The sequence below is a fragment of the Electrona antarctica genome, assembly GCF_951216825.1.
Source record: "Electrona antarctica genome assembly, chromosome: 23".
Taxonomy (NCBI): domain Eukaryota; kingdom Metazoa; phylum Chordata; class Actinopteri; order Myctophiformes; family Myctophidae; genus Electrona; species Electrona antarctica.
The window spans coordinates 6,249,146-6,274,691 of record NC_136804.1 but is presented as its reverse complement, the minus strand read 5'-3'; the positions used below and the strand labels follow the sequence as shown (position 1 = coordinate 6,274,691).

General features: G+C 43.6%; 1 protein-coding gene across 2 annotated transcripts; it reads right to left on the bottom strand.

Annotated features, from left to right (window-relative positions):
* Positions 1 to 2,536: 2,536 nt before the first annotated feature.
* LOC306916551 (uncharacterized protein) lies at positions 2,537 to 25,209 on the bottom strand. Of its 2 annotated transcripts, XM_079494453.1 has the most exons (15): positions 25,111 to 25,209; positions 23,727 to 23,815; positions 21,413 to 21,624; positions 21,063 to 21,176; positions 19,449 to 19,562; positions 13,998 to 14,111; positions 12,878 to 12,936; positions 11,576 to 12,569; positions 11,078 to 11,136; positions 8,580 to 10,437; positions 8,126 to 8,299; positions 7,622 to 7,795; positions 7,387 to 7,542; positions 6,039 to 6,085; positions 2,537 to 3,810 (listed from the first exon to the last, which is right to left on the bottom strand). In XM_079494453.1, exons 3-15 carry the CDS (start codon positions 21,604 to 21,606, stop codon positions 3,221 to 3,223), a joined length of 4,647 nt encoding a protein of 1,548 aa, XP_079350579.1. In that variant the 5' UTR covers positions 21,607 to 21,624; positions 23,727 to 23,815; positions 25,111 to 25,209; the 3' UTR covers positions 2,537 to 3,220. The 2 variants fall into 2 exon arrangements, with proteins under 2 accessions (XP_079350579.1, XP_079350580.1); XM_079494454.1 differs by lacking the exon at positions 21,063 to 21,176.
* Positions 25,210 to 25,546: the final 337 nt, after the last annotated feature.

Below are 25,546 nucleotides of genomic sequence, written 5' to 3'. Positions count from 1 at the left end.
GGGTCCTTGAGGGGGTTCCTCAGGGGGACCCCCAGGGGTCCTTGAGGGGGTTCCTCAGGGGGACCCCCAGGGGTCCTTGAGGGGGGTTCCACAGAGAGACCCCCAGGGGTCCGAGAGGGGGTTCCACAGAGGGACCCACAGGGGTCCTTGAGGGGGTTCCTCAGGGGGACCCCCAGGGGTCCTTGAGGGGGTTCCTCAGGGGGACCCCCAGGGGTCCTTGAGGGGGGTCCCCCAGAAAAAAAACAAAGTAACAGTTTTACCACTTATCCCTGGTGGACCGCTGCCAAAATACGTTATCAGTGTGTGTGTGTGTGTGTGTGTTAAGTCAGGATCCATTTTAACACTGATTATCACTAAACACACAGTGGTGGACAAAGTACTCCATCGCAGGACTTGAGTCAAAAAGGTATAGATCCTCCTGGTCAAATCACTGGACCGAAAGTGGCCTAGTCATTTTTTTTTTTACTTGAGTAATATAGAATTGGGAGTACTTGCTTCATAAAAGAAAGTATTCAAAAGTGCATGGTTTTGAAAATAGTAAAAAGTACAAATTACAAAGTACATTTTGTTCAATCAATGATCAATTATTGATCAATTAATTAATGTTTTCTTCTGACATTTCGAAGAACAAAACATTAAATTCAGAAATGGTGAAAATGGCCGGTCTACAAGCTCGTAGCGCATCACAACACGAGCATGTAGATCGTTTCTTTTCACGATTTTTGACATGGAACGGTTCATTCAGAATGTACTTTTGTGTACGTTTGGGTCCCAAAGTACAATATTTGTCATAGTTTAATGTATTGGGGGGGGCGAGTGTACAGATAACGGTACTCAATAGGCAAGACAAACATGTACATAAGTACAGTACTTAAACAAGTACGTGTACTTAGATATAGAGCGCCAAAGTCCTGACGTCACTCGCTTGTCCCCTCGATTCCCCTGGTTCACGGAAGTAATTTCTCTATGGAGAATAACATGGGTAGTTCAGGCTCCATTTTGACTCAACTCTGGAAACAGAAGAACTTCATGTCTGGTAAGAGTTTTATACATGTCACTCTGTTAATAATGCAATGTGACACACCTCTGTGTGTGTGTGTGTCCAGACCTAGGAAGAGTGGTCACTAAGTGGGCAGTCAGGTCAGTATTGACCTGTACCTTTCCTGAACTCTACCCATTCTGCAAACTGTTAATAACTTCAAGGTATCTCCGTCTATAAAGTAACAATGTAATTCATAATATGACATACCCTATTGGCCTGAATATAAGACTACGTTTTTTTCTCCAATGGAAATATCCTAAAAAAATAATAATAAACAGGGTCGTATTATAAATCGGGGACTAGAGACTACTGTATTTGACATTTCAATGTTCTTTTTCCACAAATTAGTTGAGAAATGGGGGTCGTCTAATATTCGGGACAATACCGTTAAATATAAGGTTCAATAAAGTAACAATGTGTCAGGGTGTCCTGGATCATCATGATGAACCAGTTCTTTACAGCAGGGGTTTTCAACCCTTTTCACATCAATCAAGGTTCAGTATTTATTCAGCATCTGAGCCACAGTTTGATGACATTTAGCCTCTCAGACCCATTTGAGCCACGGACCACCATTTGATGACATTTAGCCTCTCAGACCCATCTGAGCCACGGACCACCATTTGATTACATTTAGCCTCTCAGACCCATTTGAGCCACGGACCAACCTTTGATGACATTTAGCCTCTCAGACCCATTTGAGCCACGGACCACCATTTGATGACATTTAGCCTCTCAGACCCATTTGAGCCACGGACCACCATTTGATGACATTTAGCCTCTCAGACCCATTTGCGCCACCGACCGCCATTTGATGACATTTAAGGTGGCCTTACACTAGCCGATTTTTTTCAATCTGAAATCTGATAGCACCACACACACTACAGGATAGTCGGAGCGGGGCAGAGAAAATATCAAACATTCTTGATGTTGATCGGGCCGATCCCGATCGCGCTTTGAGCGGTCGGGCACCCCCCGAGCGTCAAAAATGCCCGATTATCGGCTAGTGTAAGGCCACCTTTAGCCTCTCAGACCCATTTGCGCCACTTGATGACATTTAGCCTCTCAGACCCATCTGAACCATGGACCACCATTTGATGACATTAGCCTCTCAGACCCATCTGAACCATGATCACCATTTGATGACATTAGCCTCTCAGACCCATCTGAACCACGGACCACCACTTGATGACATTTAGCCTCTCAGACCCATCTGAACCACCATTTGATGACATTTAGCCTCTCAGACCCATTTGCGCCACGGACCACCATTTGATGACATTTAGCCTCTCAGACCCATCTGAGCCACGGACCACCATTTGATGACATTTAGCCTCTCAGACCCATCTGAGCCACGGACCACCATGTGATGACATTTAGCCTCTCAGACCCATCTGAACAGACCCATCTGAACCATGGACCGTAGCTTCAATGTTTGCGTTCACACAAACCCTGAAAAGCTGCTCATAGGAGGGTCAAAAAAGGTGTTCAACTGCATGAAATGTAAATATGCTTTTAATCAACACATTTCAAATGTAACAGCATTGTGATAACAAATATATATAAGATAACAGCATATAATAGACTTCATCAGTGGCCAGTCTTTGGCTCGCAGGGCACGACTCAGTTGGAGAGAAGTGGATTCGGTGGCTGTTTATTGGAGGTGCCGTGCCCCCTCGCGGTCCATTTGGTTCCATTTGAACCAACTGGACCCAATGCACATCACACTGTGCGTGTGTGCGTGCGTGCATCTGTGCATGTTTCCTTGAGGTATGGAAAAGCTCTTTAAAGTCATTAAATTGGCCTGGGCCATAGCTTAATGGTCCAGGCACCTTGGCTGGTAATCCAGTCTGGCAGTGTGCCGCGGGTTCGACTCCCGATCTCGACGGCCTTTACTGCATGTCACCCCCTCATCTCTCTCCCCATTTTCCCCAAGAAAAAAGTCATTAAATTGTCAGTCATCTGGGGACCCCCAAAAACATGTTGGGGGGGGGGGGGGGGGGGTTGGCCTAGCAGTCCAGGCGCATCATGCCACATAGGCTCTGGCCTGACAGCGTGTCGTGTGTTCGAGTCCCGTTCATGACGACCTTTGCTGCGTGTCTCTCCCCTTCTCTCTCTTTCCTGTCCATCTTCACTAATAATAAGAATTATCAATAAAGGCAGAAAAGCCAAAAGCTAATCTTAAGAAAAAAAAACCCTCGACCCGGTCCTCACAGCCTGTCTGTCCTCACACAGAAACACAGAGGAGTCATCATCAACAGAGAACCCTGCGTAGAGAGGTTCAGTGAATGTGTTCTGGAAGGTGTACAGGTGTGTCAGAGTGGCCTCGAACACTCTGTAGAAGGACAAAGTCCCAGCGGGACGGTCCAGATACACTGCTACTCTGTTGGAGCCAGAGGGACGGATAGGAAGGAAAGTGTCCTTACTATCGTGTATGACAGAGTAAACGTTACCATGGCGACCAACTCTACAGAACAGACTCCAGGAATGTTTATTCCATCCAAGCACACAGTCCCAACCCAGTCCTTTCCTACTGATGTCTCCGTCAGTCACTCCTATCACAACCGATCCACTGAACTCTATCTCACTGTAGCAGCGTTTATCAAGACTCTCTTTACTCAGAACCTGAGGCCTGTACTCAAACCTGTCAGGATGATCACGACCTGAATGATCCTGAAAATCATCATCATCCCGTGTCACCTTCCTGTTGTTCTCAGACAGAATGAGGGATCTGCATGCTGTGTTTGTGTCCAGTGTGAGACGCTGGAAATCTGATGAGAAAACAACACAGTAAACATTAAATACACCATGCACTGAGCAAAATGCATGCACGCACGCACGCACGTACGTACAAACCAATATTGAACCAACATTAACACAATAATTGTTAAAAGCATATGCAATGTCAATATGGGTCAGAGTAAACTCTAGTTGATGACTCTAGTTGATGACTCCCCAGGTGGTTTTGATGTTGTTTGAAGCCTCATTGAATTTGTCTGAAAAGTACTTTTTCTTAGCAGTTCTAACAGGATGAAGATGAATTTCTTATACAACCTATTCTTAGCTTTCAGAGACTTATGGAGATCTGGTGTAAACCAGGGTTTTCTAAATGCACAGACATTGCTTTTTTACTGACAAGAGGAAAGCACCTGTTGAATACTTTAAAAATGTGAAACACAGGATAATGGTCAGATATATCAGAATGAAAGACACCAGATTTCCATACATTATTAAGAGTTAGTAAATATGTTGTCAATAAGGGTTGCAGATGAGGAAGTCACTCGAGTAGGTTTAGTAATTAAGGCGTATAAGGAGTTTGCATATACAGAGTATTCAAAAATTCTGCAGTGAGTGAAGAGGACTCACTGTTAAATAGACTTATATTGTAATCGCCCAAGAGGAAACATACTTTTAACCTGACTCCGCCAGATGGGGCAGCAGAGAGTACACTGGGTTCCCCCCTCCTGCTCCCATCTGGGAACTCTCAGGCAGACTAACGGCCTGGCCAATCAGCAGCAGCTCTCCCGCCTCTAGCTGCTGCTGATTGGCCAGGCCGTTTTGTGGCCGGGCATCAAGTCTGCCTGAGAGTTCCCAGATGGGAGCAGGAGGGGGGAACCCAGTGTACTCTCTGCTGCCCCATCTGGCGGAGTCAGGTTAACATACTTTACCTTCTCGGTTAATTTTGCCCAGGACACATGCAAGACTAGAATTTAAATGTTCAATGTTTGAGTCTGGGGGCGTGTACTGTACATGCAGCCTATGACAACATGCTTACCATTTAGCCTCTCAGACCCATCTGAACCACAGACCAACACTTGATGACATTTAGCCTCTCAGACCCATCTGAACCAGAGACCAACACTTGATGACATTTAGCCTCTCAGACCCATCTGAACCGGAGACCAACACTTGATGACATTTAGCCTCTCAGACCCATCTGAACCAGAGACCAACACTTGATGACATTTAGCCTCTCAGACCCATCTGAACCAGAGACCAACACTTGATGACATTTAGCCTCTCAGACCCATCTGAACCACAGACCAACACTTGATGACATTTAGCCTCTCAGACCCATCTGAACCACAGACCAACACTTGATGACATTTAGCCTCTCAGACCCATCTGAACCACAGACCAACACTTGATGACATTTAGCCTCTCAGACCCATCTGAACCACAGACCAACACTTGATGACATTTAGCCTCTCAGACCCATCTGAACCACAGACCAACACTTGATGACATTTAGCCTCTCAGACCCATCTGAACCACAGACCAACACTTGATGACATTTAGCCTCTCAGACCCATCTGAACCAGAGACCAACACTTGATGACATTTAGCCTCTCAGACCCATCTGAACCACAGACCAACACTTGATGACATTTAGCCTCTCAGACCCATCTGAACCACAGACCAACACTTGATGACATTTAGCCTCTCAGACACATTTGAGCCACGGACCACCATTTGATGACATTTAGCCTCTCAGACACATCTGAGCCACGGACCACCATTAAAAATGTCACAAGAAGAGGGTATTTCAATAAACAGCGATTCAACATCATGACTCTCAGAGTTGAGTGCTAGATCATCTCTATGTTTGAATTGATATTTATTGTGTAGGTATACGGATACACCTCCACCAGATTTAGCCATTCAAGACAAAAAATGAAAAAGTGCCTCATGATTTTTTAGAGAGACTACGGATGTTTAAATGAAAAGTAGAGAACTGCTTTGTTTGGGGCTTTGGAATATAGCTTTGGAAGTAGTAGACTATGAAATGGATCGATACTAAAATAGTCACATGATAGTGACTCAGCTAGGAGTTAAAGAGCTAAAGAAGTTTGAATCAGGATCAAGAGGGTCCATAAATTTAGAGTCACTACGGATAAAGTGGATGAAGTGGTTAAAACTAAAGCTAAGATGACACAGATGTGTTCCAGGTCTTAATTGGGTCAGACAGACAGACAGACAGACAGACAGACAGACTCACTTGTAAGGAGTTGAGGTTTAGTCCAGTGTTCTCCTCCATGATTCACGCTGTAGGAAGTAGAACAACAATGAATCAAGTCAAAACCTCTGCTGCTTAATGTCTCACACCGGCCTGTTTTAGTCCCACAAAATATTTACTAAACACATTTTGTCATCATTCTCCCACAGACTCTGTCCAAACAAGACACACATTGGTACACCATATCACTATGGTCATGTGATTAAGACACATATTGGTACACCATATCTCTATGGTCATGTGATTAAGACACACATTGGTACACCATATCTCTATGGTCATGTGATTAAGACACATATTGGTACACCATATCTCTATGGTCATGTGATTAAGACACATATTGGTACACCATATCTCTATGGTCATGTGATTAAGACACACATTGGTACACCATATCTCTATGGTCATGTGATTAAGACACACATTGGTACACCATATCTCTATGGTCATGTGATTAAGACACATATTGGTACACCATATCTCTATGGTCATGTGATTAAGACGCATCTCTCAGATGTTGATAAGATTGAGTGTCTCCTTTTGAACAACATGCTTTAACCCATTCAGGCCTGACGTCGAAATTAATAAAAAAAGGTTTTCTAAATCATGACAATTTTCGGAAAGATTTGAGGCACATTTTAACGATTTTTCAAAAATAGCAGACCTACAAGTTCATAGCGCGCCACTCGGTGGCGCGCTATGAGCTTGTAGATCTGCTATTTTTCAATAGCTAAATTATAACATAATGTTTAAAACGCTAACGCTAACGTGACATGGATGCGTTCCAGGTCTCAATGGATTAAATCATGAACGATTGCCTGTGAAACATTGCTGGCCCACAATAAGCTACCCGGCGGAGACCTGTGTTCTGAGGAGCACATGTTTCTAGTTGAAATAAATGTTACATTTATACAGCGCTTTTATACAAAGCGCTTTACATAATTACATTCACCCGTTCTCACACACACACACACACACACACACACACACACACACACACACACACACACACACACACACACACACACACACACACACACACACACACACACACACACACACACACACACACACACACACACACACACACACACAGCAATTAGGGGTTCAGAGGACACTTCCACATTAACTCTCTGGGGGAGCCCACAGGGATCAAGCCGGGAACCTTGCGGTTCCCATCTGGTTGTTCTACTGGCCACTCTACCGCTGACCCACTGCCACCCGTTTAAACAGTCTAGATACTTCTATCTGGACTTTATGGGTCCGCCTGGCCAGCCAGTTAACATTCTACACTGCACTGACCAACATGGACACACTATAGTCTACTCACTTGACAGTCTCCAGTGCAGCAGACAGCTTCTTCAGAGCAGAGTCTCCTAAGTGGCTGAAGTTCAAGTCCAGCTGTTTCAGCTGGGACGAGGGGTTGGAGGTCACAGCTGAAGCCAGATAAGAACAGCCTTCCTCTGTGACTCCACAGCCTGACAACCTGCAGAGAAATACACATTTAACAAAGTGCTGTTGATGTTCAAGTAGAGATCCACACAGAGAGAACACACATTCTTTACCTCAGGATCTGCAGTCTACACTGTGGACTCTTCAGTACAGCAGAGAGCTGGAGCAGTTGTGATTCCTGCAGGCAGATGAAATTGAGGTCCAATTCTCTCAAATGGAGACGATCAGAGCTGAGAGCTGAGAGCAGGACTTCAAATCCTGTCTGTGTGATGGTACAGCCAGCAAGTCTGTAATTACACATGAAATATCTGGATTGAATATCAGACTTTTGGAGTAATGACCCCAAGAGATAGATGGAAAGAAAAGGCAGGCACATATTGTAATTACTGTACCGTAGAATTGATAATGATAATTCCCTAGCAGCCATGATGGATCACTTATTGTAGTTACTGTACCGTAGCATTGTGATGTGAGAGTGCGAACTAGACAACTCAAACTCTGACCATATTATTATTCTAATCTGTGCGGGATACCATGATGTCAACTTTATTCACACTCTTCTTATTATAATCAAAAGATAAATAATACAACAGAACTAATCAAAATAATAATCTGACCTCAGTATCTCCAGTTGACAGTTTGGACTCTTCAATCCAGCAGTGAGCAGGTCCATCAATGGATCCGTTATGTCATTATAACTGATGTCCAATTCTCTTAGATGTGAAGGATTAGAGCTGAGAGCTGAAGCCACAATCTCATATTCTGCCTTTTGGAGGTAACAGCCAACAAGTCTGAAAATGTAGATTATGTAAAATCAGTGATTATCAACACAGATTAGATCAAGTTCATGTTCAAGGAAATTAACTATAAAGTGTAAAGTAAATGCACAATCTAGTTGGTCAGATATTGACAGGTCATATAAGAACAGGGAACCAGAAAACATAAAGGTGAAAGACACATAATCTGAATTAATACTAGTGTAATTTGCATCAGTTTCATTTTAAATACACTTACATTTTATTTAAATAATTTAAATAATAGTAGATTGATTCTATTCACATGACTACTAACCGAGCCTTTCTGCTGTTCCTCACAGCTGGGATCAGACTGTTTCTCCCCCATAGTGATGGTGTGTTGTATTGGTCGAGGTCCAACTCCTCCAGAACCTCCTCTGACGTCAGCAGCATGAACGCCAGAGCTGAACACTGGCTCTCAGACAGTTCTGTCTTTGATCTGTCAGTTGACTTCAGGAACTGTTGGATCTTCTGATCCACTGAGTGGTCGTTCATCTCCATCAGACAGTGGAAGATGTTGATAAATCTGTCAGGAGAGAGACTCCCATCTTTATTTGTCATCTCCTTCAGGTTGTTGATGACTCTCTGGATGCTCTCTGGACTGTTCTGTGTGTGACCCAGCAGGCCTCCTAACAGACTCTGGTTGGACTGCAGTGAGAGGCCATGAAGGAAGCGGGCAAAGAGGTCCAGGTGGCCGTTCTTACTCTTCAAGGCTTTTACCGTGGCTCTCTGCAGGAAATCCTCCAAGGAACTGACATCATCATTCAGGAATGTCTTCAGTACCTTCATGTTCTTCTGTGTGAAACAGTGGAACAGGTAGACTGCAGCCAGGAACTCCTGGATACTCAGATGAACAAAGCTGTAGACCTTTCTCTGAGATTGCACTGTCTCTTCTTTGAAGATCTCTGTGCACACTCCAGAGTACAGCGCGGCGTCTTTCACATTGAAACCACACTCTTCCAGGTCTTCTTGGTAGAACATGACGCTGCCTTTCTCCAGATGTTCAAACGCCAGCCTGGCCAGCTCCAGAAGAACATCCCTGTCAGTCTCCCAATTTCTTCTTTCTCTGATTCTCTCTTTTGGGTTTTTTTTCCTTTTCTTTTCTTTTCTTTTCTCCTCATGAGTCTCGTCATACTTCATCTTCTTCCTCCTTATCTGGAGCCACATGAAGTGGCTGAACATCCCAGTCAGGTTCTTGGGCAGCTGTCCTGTCTCGCCTGTCTTAACCAGGTCCTCCACAACGGTAGCGGTCATCCAACATAAGACTGGGATGTGACACATGCTGTGGATGCTCTTTGATGTCTTCACGTGTGAGATGATCGTGCTGGCCAGCTCCTCATCATCACTGAACATTTTCCTGAAGAACTCCTCCTTCTGGGGGTCTGTGAACCCTCGTATTTCTGTCACCATGTCAACGCATGCAGGAGGGATCTGATTGGCTGCTGCAGGTCTGGTGGTTATCCAGAGGAGAGCCGAGGGGAGCAGATTCCCCTTGATGAGGTTCGTCAACAGCACGCCCACCGATGATGTCACCGTGACATCAGAGACGACGTCATTGTTGTTGAAGACGTCAGAATCGACGTCAATGTTCTCGAATTTTAGCGGAAACCTGCTTTCATCGAGACCATCGAAGATGAAGCCAACTTTCCAGGCAGCGAGCTGCTCTGCTGTGACCTTCTTTAACGTTGGATGGAAAACATGGATCAGTGAGAGAAGACTGTGCTGCTCAGCTCGGACCAAGTTCAGCTCCCGGAATGAGAAGGGAACCAGGAGAATGATGTCTTGGTTCTCCAAACCTCTTGCCCAGTCCAGAGCGAACTTACGCACGGAGAATGTCTTTCCGATGCCAGCGATGCCATTGGTCAGAACTCTGCTGCTGGGTGTGTCTCTGCCAGGGAGGAGGGTCTTAAAGACGGCACGGCACTTGATTAGGACGTCATGAAGGGTCTTCATGTTGGAGGCAGTCTCAAGCTGCCACACCTCATGTTGCTGATTAACCCCTTCACTCCCTCCCGCTGATAGGTGGAGGTCTGTGTAGATGTTGGAGAGGGAGGGGACTTCAGTGACGTATGTCACACCATAAAGACTGTCCAAAGTGACCTTATAGACCTTTAAATCCTCCTGCAGACTGACACCTGATATGAGAAGACAATTAATACATGTTAAACATTATGCTTCAATCATAACATTACATTGAACATAACATATCATTAAAACAACTATGTATATATCCTCCAGAAAATCTACATTTGTAAAAGAAAAAAAATCACACCCGTGTGAACTGAGTGGTGTAAGGTTTTATATAGCATGATCAGCTGTGGTCTGACGTAATGTCTGACGTAATGAAATCACACCCGGGTGAACTGAGTGACCACTTTTCTAGATCTAGGCTATAACACAAAGAAATCACCCGGATGTGATTTCACAACTGGCTTTTTTTGTGCAGAGAAAATGACCACGGTTGCTACGGTCATCCAGTTCACCCGGGTGTGATTTAATTACGTCAGAAATTATTTTGAACATAGCAACCATGGTCATTTTTTTATGCACACAAAAGCCAGTTGTAGGAGTGGTTTACACCACTCAAAAAGAAGAAAATTGGCTAAAATAAATAACATTGGATCATTTTTTTTAGTCTAAGTGTATGTGTTTATCATCGGTATTTGGACATTGACACAGGAATACGATGTGTATATTAAATCTGATGAGTCTGCTGCTATTTAAACATTTCATTCATTGAAATAAAATGTTAGTGTAAAATGTGTCCAGTCTTACTGTCTCCACTTGTGGTTTGACTGAATGTCTTCTGTCCAGGTGTGTTTCTGAATGCATCTCTGTGGAGATGAAGACAATAGAATATAGATACATATAGATGAAGACAATAGAATATAGATAATAGATAGTTTAATATATAATAGAGCTGGGACTCGATTAAAACAAATAATCTAATTAATTAGAGGCTTTGTAATTAATTAATCTCGATTAATCGCATTTTAATCGCATATGAATATTCGACCTGGGAACAGTGAGAAACATTTTTTTCAAATGGATTTTTGTATATCAGTGAATAAATGAATATTGACTACATAAGCTTAAGCAATAAAACATTGTATTATTTTTTTAATTAAGGTGGTACGCTACTTAACCAAGACCAACAGATAAGTGCAGGTAGTCTATATGAATATTCAAATGTGCTTTACTTGGGGGGCATGAGAAAACAAATAAAAGCTACTGTATTAGTCAGTCTCAGTCCTGTCAGTCTCCTCATCATACTTTGTCTCCATCCTTTTTATCTGGAGCGACGTGAAGTGGCTGAACATCCCGGTCAGGTTCTTAGGCAGCTGTCCTGTCTCGTCTGTCTTCACCAGGTCCTCCACAACGGTAGCGGTCATCCAACAGAAGACTGGGATGTGACACATGATGTGGATGCTCTTTGATGTCTTCACGTGTGAGATGATGGTGCTGGCCAGCTCCTCGTCATCACTGAACATCTTCCTGAAGAACTCCTCCTTCTGGGGGTCTGTGAACCCTCGTATTTCTGTCACCATGTCAACGCATGCAGGAGGGATCTGATTGGCTGCTGCAGGTCTGGTGGTTATCCAGAGGAGAGCCAAGGGGAGCAGATTCCCCTTGATGAGGTTCGTCAGCAGCACGCCCACCGATGACGTCACCGTGACATCAGAGACGACGTCATTTTTGTCGAAGACGTCAGAATCGATGTCAATGTTCTCGAATTTCAGCGGAAACCTGCTTTCATCGAGACCATCGAAGATGAAGCCAACTTTCCAGGCAGCGAGCTGCTCTGCTGTGACCTTCTTTAACGTTGGATGGAAAACATGGATCAGTGAGAGAAGACTGTGCTGCTCATCTCGGACCAAGTTCAGCTCCCGGAATGAGAAGGGAACCAGGAGAATGATGTCTTGGTTCTCCAAACCTCTTGCCCAGTCCAGAGCGAACTTACGCACAGAGAATGTCTTTCCGATGCCAGCGATGCCATTGGTCAGAACTCTGCTGCTGGGTGTGTCTCTGCCAGGGAGGAGGGTCTTAAAGACGGCATTGATTAGGACGTCATGAAGGGTCTTCATGTTGGAGGCGGTCTCAAGCTGCCACACCTCATGTTGCTGATTAACCGCTTCACTCCCTCCCGCTGATAGGTGGAGGTCTGTGTAGATGCTGGAGAGGGCGGGCACTTCAGTGACGTATGTCTCACCATCAAGACTGTCCAAAGTGACCTTATAGACCTTTAAATCCTCCTGCAGACTGACACCTGATATGAGAAGACAATTAATACGTGTTAAACATTCTGCTTATAACTTTACATTGAACATAAAATATCATTAAAACAACTATGTATATATCCTCCAGAAAATCTACATTTGTAAAAGAAAAAGAAGAAAATTGGCTAAAATAAATAACATTGGATAATTTGTTTTAGTCTAAATGTATGTGTTTATCATCAGTATTTGGACATTGACACAGGAATACAACATGGATATTTAATCTGATGAATCTTCTGACATTTAAACATTTCATCAATTGAAATAAAATGTTAGTGTAAAATGTGTCCAGTCTTACTGTCTCCACTTGTGGTTTGACTGAATGTCTTCTGTCCAGGTGTGTTTCTGAATGTATCTCTGTGGAGATGAAGACAATGGAATATAGATGATAGATAGTTTAATATATATATATACAACAGGTCGTTTCGAGGAAGCAATCTGATTGGTTGAAACAGCCTTCTTGCCGTGGTTCAAACGAGCACCACTCCACACCTAATCAAAACAAAGAATTCAGCTGCTCTGTTCTCCCAGAGCGCAGCAAACTTGGTGGCTAGGCTAGCTAGTTTCTTGGGACATTTGTGGCCGTAGTGACTACATCTGTCATTAAAAAAATATGTTTTTTCAGCGATTTTCTTAGTTTTAAGGTAGTATAATTGCAATATTACACTAGAGGGGGTGGCTTAACGTCATTAATGAATGCCTGCGATGCTGCAGGAACGAGCCCGCAGGGCGAGTTCCGAAAGCAACGCAGAAACCACCCCCTCAAGTGTAATATTGCTAAAAACTATACCACCTTTTATTAACTATTAACTATAGAATATAGATAATAGATAGTTTAATATATAAACTATACCACCTTTTATTAACTATTAACTATAGAATATAGATAATAGATAGTTTAATATATAAGCTATACCACCTTTTATGAAACGTTCTTTATCATTAGGTCTCATTATACAAGTAGAAGAGAACACAACATCTTGGGTTAAAACTAAAAGACAATGTTGCTGTTTTAATTATTATTATTATTATTAATAATATTAGTATTAGACCAAGGTTCATGTTTTAGGTTATTAGAGATTGTAAAAGATGAGTGTTAAAACATTCTCATTTGTCGTTTTATTTCATTTTAACCTCTGTCATCCAGGGAGTGTGAGTGTGTGTGTGTGTGTGTGTGTGTGTGTGTGTGTGTGTGTGTGTGTGTGTGTGTGCAGTTAGCTGAACCTCTCCCGTCCAGGGAGTGTGTGTGTGTACAGTTTGGCTGCCATCAAGCCAACGGTGCCGGAGATTAGCTGGTCTCAGACGGAAGGACTGACAGACGGACAGGGTGTAAAACATGGTCTGGACCATTCAGTCTGGCAGAGACAACCATACATACATGTATTGTGTTGTATATATTTATAGGAGGGTTGACATACTGTGTATCAGGAGGTCCAGGTTCGTTACTGAAGTCAGGAGGATTTCCTCTAGACCGGTCACTCTTCACAGACAGAAGGCTGGGAGTTGGAGACTCTGCTCTGTGGTGGACACTTCTGGAAACATAACAAAGATTATACAATTATCATAATTATGAATGAAAAAGTCACTGTTAAACGCTCTTAATCATTGTCTCCACCAGGCCGAAGGCATGGGGAGAGAGTATGTTTTGCACTCCGTCCGTCCGTGTGTGTGTCCGTCCGTCCGTGTGTCCGTCCGTCCGTCCGTCCGTCCGTGAACAGCTAATCTCTGGCACCGTTGGCTTGATCGCAGCCATACTCTGCACACACACTCCCTGAATGCCAGAGCTGAACCTCTGCCCCAAAGTTTTCACATTGGCCTGTTATAGCGCCACCAGGAGGCCGCTTTGTGCAAAACAAATGTTTTGACAGTACACCTACAGATTTTGTCCAAACATTACGCAAATTGGTACACAGTCTCTCTAGAGCCATTCAACGAAACGGGTCTTTCAGATTTTTCAGACTCCATCCTGATTGGCTAAGATTGGCTTCCAAAGTTCGCAGGAGTGCTCCGTTTCAAACAAAATGCTGCAAATCATGAACACATGGTGTGATTTCCGTGAAATTTTGCACGCACATTCCCACTAGTTCGAGGAAGAAATGCCACTTGAATATTTTCAACTCAGCCTCATGGTGGCGCTATAACTGGCCGATTTGTGTTTTACCTATAACTGCACCGATCTGTGTAAAACCATGTATGCACTCCCTAGAGGCCAAGGAAAAACCTTTGCCTGGAATTTTTCACATCTGCTCTTTATAGCGCCACCAGGAGGCCGACATATGTAAAACACATTTTCTAATATTACTCCTTCAGATTTTATCCAAATTTCACGCAAATCGTACACATGCTCTCCATAGTCATGTGATCATGTGATTTGTTTGATTTCTCATAATTATCCATCCTGATTGCCTACGATTGGCTTCCAAAGTTTTCAGGAGTAGCCCGTTTTGTACCCGTTTTGTACAAATTGCCACAACTCCGCAACGCAGCGTCCGATTGCGGTGAAACTGTGCATGCCTATTCCCACTACTAGGCTGAGGAAGAAATGCCACTTGACAGTTTTCAAAACAGCCTCATGGTGGCGCTACAACAGGCCAAGTCGCGTCGCGTCGCGTCACACACACACACACACACACACACACACACACACACACACACACACACACACACACACACACACACACACACACACACACACACACACACACACACACACACACACACACACACACACACACACACACACACACACACACACACACACACACACACACACACACACACAACTCCTAAACATTTTGCCAAACATCACACACAATCCTATCCTCCTGGTGGAGACCTGTGCCCAGAAGGGCACTTTTTCTAGTTGTGTGTTTTTTTTTGTAGGCGTGGAAGTCTGGGAAATGTAATAATAGATGAGGCTGTCTGTACAGACACATTTACCAGAATAGCAAAATAACAAACTTAACCAGTTCTTCCAGGAAGGAATATCTAGGTTATGTTTGGTTAATCAGAACTGCAACAACAACAACAGAACTACATTCAAGCATTAACTAACTAAAACACAGACCAACCAGTATGCTCCTACTGTGGAATATATTGATTTGTTGTTGATTTGACCCTGTGTTTCAAGGGTTTATTAGAATAAACTCAGATATCAGTACCGACTATAAGTTAGCCAAAGCATAAACAATACATTGACACCCACCCCTGTGTGGGCCTACAGTATAGCTTTGAAGCTGCACACACGCACAGCCATTCAGTTTCCGCACCTCGCTAATAGAACCTGCTGATCGACACTGACTCGCTGAGTGTCACTGCTTGAATTAACAGGAATGACCGACCTGGTTGGACGTGCTAAGCAGCCTATAGGTGTCGGACATTCTTCCAGGAAGAAAGGTTATGTTAGTTCAACCAGGTGTGGCAAGGAATTTACCCTTCAATAATACGCCATCCTGATGATGTTAAAATGTATAACAATGAATGAAAGTAGAATTGTATTATTATGAGACTGAGACATGACACATCAGTTCCCCCAATTGTTTATTTCTCCCAATAGGTATGTTTGTTTGTGTTTTTTTTGTCCTTGGTCATAGTTGTCTCCACCAGGCCGAAGGCATGGGGAGAGAGTATGTTTTGCACTCCGTCCGTGTGTGTGTGTGTGTGTCCTTCCTTCCGTCCGTCCTTCCGTCCGTCCGTTATCAGCTAATCTCCGGCACCGTTGGCCCGATCCATGCCAAACTGTGCACACACACTCCCTGGATGCCAACGACTAACCTCTGCCCCAAATATTCCTCAGCGGCCTGTTATAGCGCCACCATGAGGCCGATTTAGGCAAAACACATTTCTGTAGATAACTGGTACACATTTTATCCATACATCACACAATTCGGTATACACTATCTCCATAGTCATGTGATCAACAGATCTGCACAATTTCCCATTTTCCATCCTGATTGGCTAAGATTGGCTTCCAAAGCTCACATGATTGGTCCGTTTCGAACAAAATGCCACAAATCACAAACACAGTGTCCAATTTCCATGAAATTATACACGCACATTTCCACTAGGCCGAGGACGACATGCCACTATTTATTTCCCAAATCAGCCTCACGTGGCGCTATAACAGGCCAATTCCTGTTTTTACCTATAACTGCATCGTCAACTTATGTATGCGCACTCACTAGAGGCCATGGAAAAACATTTTCCCTGCATCCCTCCACATCTATCGGTTATAACGCCACCATGAGGCCGATTTCTGCAAAACACATTGTTTATGTTAGTCACAGATTTTATCCAAATCTCACGCAAATCGGTACACATGATCTCTGTAGTCATGTGATCAAGACGAGCCTGTTGGATTTTTCAGATGATTAGCTAAGATTGCCTTCCAAAGTTTTCAGGAGTAGCCCGTTTTGTACAAAATGCTGCACATGTCCTGCTCATCCAGAATTCTATCCTCAGAGATGCTATGAGTGATCTGGCTCTGCATTTCCTCAACAAAATGAAGAAAATTGTTGCAAGAAACAAACAAACAAAAAAACATGTTTATATTACTCCTAAACATTTTGCCAAACATCACACACACTCCTATCCTCCTGGTGGAGACCTGTGCCCAGAAGGGCACTTTTTCTAGTTATGTCTCGTTCTACAAGTAGAGAGAACACAACATATTGGGTTGCAGCTACTGAACACTGCAGCAACAAGAGAAACAGCAACATATAGAAATATGTTAACAATAGAAATAATACAATAGCAGGTTACATAGACGCCATGTAGAGATCTAGTTTGTAAGACAGACAGGCAGGCAGGCAGGCATGCAGGCAGCTTCACCACTTCATTCACAAACTTATAATCTATAGATACTATCAGACAGAGAGGACACAACGTTATTATTCTCATCTTTTTTGTATAGTATTATACTGTACATGTATAGTATTATACTGTGCATGTACAGTATTATACTGTACATGTAAGTGTTTGTATAGTATTATACTGTACATGTAAGCTTGCATGAGCTCACTTTGTTGTGCTATAGTGTCATATTGTACAGGAGGATTGACATACTGTGTGTCTGGAGGTCCAGTTATATTGTATGTGTTATAGTGTTGTGTATAGTGTATATTGTATAGTGTTATAGTGTATATTGTATAGTGTTATAGTGTATATTGTATAGTGTATATTGTATAGTGTTATAGTGTTATAGTGTATAGTGTATATTGTATAGTAAGGTTGGGCGATATGCCAATGTTTTTCAATCGCCCATCGTCTGTCCAAAAATCGCCGATGGACGATATATTCGTGTCAAAAGTAAAGTGAGAACAGCTCACTACAGGTCGCAAAAAAGCCAGATCTACAAGCTCTCAAGGCGCCGCGTCCTGCCTGCTTTTGCAGCGCCGTTCGCTACGCGTTGAGAGCTTGTAGATCCGTCTATTTTTGCAGCGCAGCTGCGCAGCCAGGGTAACAAAATAAAAAACAAGTTACAGGTGGAGATGAAGTGAAGTTGGAACGGACAAGCAGCTGCAAGCCAAGCTAACATCACAACCACTGGCTGGTGACAGTGTTGTTAGCCGCAGCAACATGTAGCCTGCCCTTGTAACTTCTCCTCCTCCCCGGAGAACTCTTGCCTCCCCGCACCGTCGGAGGGCTGCTGCTGCTGATCCACAAGCTCTCAAGGCATCGCGTCCTGCCTGTTTTTGCAGCGCTGTTCGCTACGCGTTGAGAGCTTGTAGATCTGTCTATTTTTGCAGTGCTGGTGTCGGGGTTCGTTCACGTTGTCAATACAAAAATAACCTAGATTACAGGCGGAGATGAAGTTCAATCAGTGGGTTGAATCAGTAGCTAAACTAAGCGCTAAGCTAACGATCCCCGAGCCTACAATAGCAGCCTGTTTTTTATTCCCCCCCCGACTTCACGGGTGGCGCATTGGGATTGTGATGAGACACGAGACAGCAGTGTGCATTCTGTTGTGACTGTATATTATTAAACTGCATGGGTCTGGACTCCGGAGCATAAACAACATGTAGGCTACAGTACAGTAGCCTCCCTCGGCTCGGTCCCTCCCAGCCTTTACTCTGGCTGCCAGAGTGTTCCCCGATGCTGCGGTGCGGGGACTGGGAGCATACCATTACGGGAGGAGGGGTTTTCCACCCGGCCGCTGTTACTACTTTGCTGGCCCAAATTGATTTTGCAAAAGAAAAAAATCGCCCCGAAAAATCACCTAATAAAAATATTCGGCGATTGGACTCGTACATTCGCGATTGACGATAGATTCGTATCGTCACCCAACCATATTGTATAGTGTTATAGTGTATATTGTATAGAGCGTCGCAGTTCCGCCCCCTACCATGGCCCAGGAAATGAATCCCAATGCATTTCTCCCATAGACATTTCAAAAAGTATTTATTTAAAGACGGTTACGCCGCAGACAAAGCCAACTCGAGTCATGACAACTCATGACAACACAAACAATATTTTGGACCAAACAAATAATTACAAAGAAGAAAAACAACAAAAAAAGTGTTGTAACCTGCCGTTTTTTCTTCTTTCTAATTATTTGTTCGGCCCCAAAAATGTTGTTTGTTGTCATGATTTGTCACGACTCGAGTTGGCTTTGTCCGCGGCGTAAACGTCTTTAAATAAATACTTTCTGAAATGTCTATGAGGAAAATGAACGGAGAATAATTTCCTGGTCCATGGTAGGGGGCGGGACTGCGACACTCTATAGTGTTATAGTGTATAGTGTTATAGTGTATATTGTATAGTGTTATAGTGTTATAGTGTATATTGTATAGTGTTACAGTGTTATAGTGTATATTGTATAGTGTTACAGTGTTATAGTGTTGTATATATTTATAGGAGGGTTGACATACTGTGTATCAGGAGGTCCAGGTTTGTTACTGAAGTCAGGAGGATTTCCTCTAGACCGGTCACTCTTCACAGACAGAAGGCTGGGAGTTGGAGACTCTGCTCTGTGGTGGACACTTCTGGAATCATACAGACAGAAATAACAATACATAAACTAGAACTGCACTCTGTCGAGTACCGCTACAAACTTTCAAATCTCAGCCTCTCTGTAAAACATTGAAATTAAATACTAAAGTCGGGTTATAACTGGCCGTCAATGTTGACGTAATTACGATATATTTCAATATTGGTTGGGTAACAGGTAACGTATGTATGTATACATGTATATAAGTTGAAGGTACTATACTGTGGTCGACTGGCTTTTTTATACATGTACATATGCTTGGTTGGTATCAACGTCCACAAATTAAATACTAAAGTCGGGTTATAACTGGCCGTCAATGGTGACGTAATTACGATATGTTTCACCGTTAACAGGTAACGTATGCATGTATATGTAAGTTGTAAGTTGAAAAGTACTATACTGTGGTCGGCTGGCTTTTTTATGCGTATGCCGTGGTATATATACTGATTTTGAGTGTGACGTAATGAAGATATGTATGTATATGTAAGTTGTATGTATGTATGTGTAAGTTGTACGTTTAAAAGTAGTATATTGTGGTCACTTGTTTTTTTTTTATGCGTATGTGGTGGTATATATATACACTGATTTTGAGTGTGACGCCACGTAATGAAGATATGTATCAATGCCGGGATATAACTGGCTTTCGATGGTGACGTAATAAAGGTAGGTTTCAGATTACATGCATGTATACATAGAGGCATTACCTTTAATCCACCCGACACTGAAACATATCTTTATTACGTCACCATCGAGAGCCAGTTATACCCCGGCATTGATACATATCTTCAAGCTTTTTTCCCTGTTCAGCTCTTATTTCCCGACCGGAAGTGATGAATTTATGATAGGGTGTGTGACGATGCAAGATCTCTTCCTTGTTTACCGTCCGGTCTAATGGCGTCTAATGGAACGCAACACAGAGTCTGCTCGTTTTGACCAAAAATGCCATCTAAGGACTAGGAGATACAGGCGATAAACCCCTGCTGGCGTAGTCAGGTTGTGTCTCTATAGTTATGAGTTGCTTTCGTTGTCTTGTTGTTTTTAGTGTTGTTTTGTTGAGGAACACAATGGAAACAACCCAATAGTTACATCATAACCGCTATAAACACACATTAAAGTCCATAGCCTTGGCTGGTGACTGGTTATTGATTATTGGGCTCTAATATACAAACATTAAAGTCCATAGGCTTGGTTGCCACATGACGTAATTTCAGAAAGCCATGCATTGGAGGGGCTAGCGCCCCCTAGCGGTCCTCAACAGTTGAGAAATGGAGATGCGTAGCTGGGTTGTGTCTGACGGCAACGTTACGTATAAATCCATCAGAATATCTCAGTCTGACGCAACAGGTCGACTCGCAAAACCAGAGTACAAAGTGTGGATCAAATATCAATCAATATTCTGTCAAAAACATTCTTTAATGTACCGTTTAGCTGTGGAATGACATTGTTTCTTTGTTTGTTTTATTGTTGTGTATATTGTACAGGAGGATTGACATACTGTGTATCAGGAGGTCCAGGTTCATTAGTGAAGTTAGGAGAATGTTGTGAAGACCAGTCACTCTTCACAGACAGAAGGCTGGGAGTTGGAGACTCTGCTCTGTGGTGGACACTTCTGGAATCATACAGATATGTGAAAGAAAAGGTCAGTTTGTTCAGGATCATTTTCATCTTATTTATATGTATTCCATTATGGGTTTCAGGTCCTGTACATTTCACCAATGAGAAAAACAAATACAAAAATAACAACATTGACCTTCTTTTTGTGTCATTTGCATACAGTATGTAATTCAGCATGATGGGATGACTTTGACGTGTCACAGTGTATATTGTACAGGAGGATTGACATACTCTGTATCTGGAGGTTCATTAGTGAAGTCAGGAGGATGTTGTAAAGACCAGTCAATCTTCACAGACAGAAGGCTGGGAGTTGGAGACTGTGGTCTGTCAGCTCTATCCTCCTCTCTCTGTGGTCTGTCAGCTCCATCCTCCTCTCTCTGTGGTCTGCCAGCTCCATCCTCCTCTCTCTCCCCAGAATCACTCATCTTTAGTCTCTATGACACCTGTCAATCAATATGAAATGAATGAATGTAGATGAAAACAAAGCAACTACCAGCAGCCAAAAAGACAAAATTGGACAACGAAGATGGAGATGGATCGGGCACACACTGCGCAAGGCAAGGCAGCGTCAAACACCACCATGCAGACAGGCTCTGACTTGGAACCCCCAAGGGAAGAGAAACAGAGGCCGGCCCAAAAACATGCCGGATCTCCAGGCATGCATACACCAAGAGGCACCTGGTCGCAGATAGAAAAGAACGCCAGTGACCGAGAACTCTGGACTCAGGTACCTTGTCGACAGCCTATACCCCAGTAGAGGTGTCAGGTCCCTTGTCAACAGCCTATACCCCAGTAGGGGTGTCAGGTCCCTGCCTATACCCCAGTAGGGGTGTCAGGTCCCAGCCTATACCCCAGTAGGGGTGTCAGGCCCCAGCCTATACCCCAGTAGGGGTGTCAGGTCCCTTGTCGACAGCCTATACCCCAGTAGGGGTGTCAGGTCCCTTGTCAACAGCCTATACCCCAGTAGGGGTGTCAGGTCCCTTGTCAACAGCCTATACCCCAGTAGGGGTGTCAGGACCCTTGTCGACAGCCTATACCCCAGTAGGGGTGTCAGGTCCCAGCCTATACCCCAGTAGGGGTGTCAGGCCCCAGCCTATACCCCAGTAGGGGTGTCAGGTCCCTTGTCGACAGCCTATACCCCAGTAGGGGTGTCAGGTCCCTTGTCAACAGCCTATACCCCAGTAGGGGTGTCAGGTCCCTTGTCAACAGCCTATACCCCAGTAGGGGTGTCAGGACCCTTGTCGACAGCCTATACCCCAGTAGGGGTGTCAGGTCCCAGCCTATACCCCAGTAGGGGTGTCAGGCCCCAGCCTATACCCCAGTAGGGGTGTCAGGCCCCTTGTCGACAGCCTATACCCCAGTAGGGGTGTCAGGTCCCAGCCTATACCCCAGTAGGGGTGTCAGGTCCCAGCCTATACCCCAGTAGGGGTGTCAGGTCCCAGTCTATACCCCAGTAGGGGTGTCAGGTCCCAGCCTATACCCCAGTAGGGGTGTCAGGTCCCAGTCTATACCCCAGTAGGGGTGTCAGGTCCCAGCCTATACCCCAGTAGGGGTGTCAGGTCCCAGCCTATACCCCAGTAGGGGTGTCAGGTCCCAGCCTATACCCCAGTAGGGGTGTCAGGTCCCAGTCTATACCCCAGTAGGGGTGTCAGGTCCCAGCCTATACCCCAGTAGGGGTGTCAGGTCCCAGTCTATACCCCAGTAGGGGTGTCAGGTCCCAGCCTATACCCCAGTAGGGGTGTCAGGTCCCTTGTCGACAGCCTATACCCCAGTAGGGGTGTCAGGTCCCTTGTCAACAGCCTATACCCCAGTAGGGGTGTCAGGCCCCTTGTCGACGGCCTAGAACGAAACTTAAAACTAACGAGGGTTTTGTAGGTACCCTCACAAAAACATGCAGAAATCCTGGTCTCTAAAACTACCTCCTCCTGGCCAGCCGGGGCGCCTGATGGAGGGGAAAGGAACTGGTCGGAATAACGTGTTCCTTCCACGCGCTACGTCCGGCCGGGGAAACTCCCCCCTGTCAGGTGAAAAGAAGCAGCTTGGACTCGGAGCTTGGATGCATAGAAGGAGGCATGAGGTCAGTCCGCTGCCCCCCCAGGTTGGCAGAGGAAATGTAGCGCCCAGCATGACATTAGATAATTGGCATTGGGTGAAAAAAACTGGGTTGCAAAAATTGTGGGATAAAAAAAACTAAGGGGGACCTTAGAGCATTTGCAGTGGTTGCTCCCACTTTGTGGAACACCCTGCTTTTTTGCATTAAAAAAAAAAACATCTGTCGACGGTTTGCTTTTCTATTGTTGTTTTTGTTTTGTTTTGCCCTTGCTTTTTTGTGATTGTTTTGCCTTGTTGACCAATAGTCTGTACAGCACTTTGTAACATTGTTTCGAAAGGTGCTCTATAAATAAAATGTACTTACTTACTATACCCCAGTAGGGGTGTCAGGCGTAAGTAAGTATGTATTAGTATAGTACTTAGTAGTAGTACTAGTAAAACCTCTTACCTTAGATCAAAGTGTAAGCTTCAGTTAGTAGTTAAAACCCCTTACCTTAGATCAAAGTGTAAGTGTTACCGGCCTCAGACCTAGGGGAGTCTGGGTCGGCACAAGCGATACACATGCTTGAATGCACTGCGGATCTGTGAAAAACGAGGAATGGGACACATTCTTTAGTGTTGCTTGGCTCGGTCAGCAGCGATTTATTACTCACTCAATGTATCAACATTCATTTGCATTCGATATCAAAATAATAACAACAGACATCTTACTTCACAATAGCTTCAAAAATACAAAATACAATAAACGAAATAAATCAAAAATAAACTGTATCCTTCATAAAACCAAAGTAAAGTATTGTGCACTTTATAACCCTTTTGACAAAATATCCAATCTGTATTCTTACTCTCAACATACAACTTAATACTGTAGTCAGAACACTCAGATTCCATTTATCATAACAATACATTTCCTAAATCTAATACTCTTCTTCATTCACACCATTAGCATTAGCTCAAATACACATTCAAAAGAACACGTTTTCATCCCGACACGCACGCACACACGCGCATGCGCACCACGTGTGCTGTCTGTGTGGTAACACAGTGTAAAACTACCTGGCAAACTAGCTGGCAGCAGCCATTATTCAACTCAATCAAAACAATAAAACTACTGGTCCAAACTCACTTCAAGTACACTCAAAACGTTACTAAACATGTCACTGGCAGTTCACAGTAGTTTCAACATCATTAGGAATGTTTAGATATGATATTTATACCTGTGAAAAACGAGGAACGGGACAAATTCTTTAGTGTTGCTTGGCTCGGTCAGCAGCGATTTTTTACTGACTGCGCATGCGTGGCGTGGGTGGGACCGAGACTATAGGTAGTTCCTCTATGATTCACAGTAGCGCAGTAGCGCCATCTATTGACTAGGAAGTCTAATAAGATGTGGAATCTCATAGAAAAGTGTCAATAATGTTAGAATAGTTCTAATAAATCTTAAAAAATGGGGGGTGTATGTTTTAGTGCAAAACTATAATAGAGGCTATTTCTGAACCCTCTACATAAGGTTCAGTTAGTAGTAGTACTAGTACAACCTCTTACCTTAGATCAAAGTGTAAGCTTCAGTTAGTAGTAGTACTAGTAAAACCTCTTACCTTAGATCAAAGTGTAAGCGTAGTGCTGCATTGTATGTAGTCATAGCACTTCATAGTACATATGTACAGCATAGTATAGTATATATGTATAGTTTATATGTATAGTGTCATATGTCCTAGTTACGTTCTTAGCTTATGCATGTTACATGATAAATGCATTTTATATATGTGATGTATTCCTATGTTTTTTGTTCTTGCTTAATGTAAATCGCTCTGGATTAAGAGCGTCTGCTAAATGCCTAAATTGTAAATTGTAGTAGTACTAGTAAAACCTCTTACCATAGATGCTTCAGTTGTGTCGTCTCAAATCAGTCCATTGTTGTTGTTGAGTCTCAACGAGGTTGTTTCTGAGAAGAACTCAATCTGTAGTAGAGAGAAGAATGACCGAGAAGAACAAGGAAGTAAAAAAAGGGAGGGGGAAAGGAAATCACACGCACGTGTGTTTCCTGTTAAGTCACGTCATAACAAATGCAAGTCAAAGTCATAACTAGTTTATGTAAGTTAGACTGTTATGTTTTCTGCTAGATGGAATTATCGATTGTAAAAAGTTTGAACCTCTTTGACATTTAAAATCCTACATTCCTAAAAAAAAAAAACAGAATCCACAGCCTAAAGAAAACTCCCCCCCACACACACACACTGAAGAGAAGTCATGTGACTTAGTCTAGTTACAGATAGTACACGCACGCACGCACGCACGTGGCAGCGGTGGCCG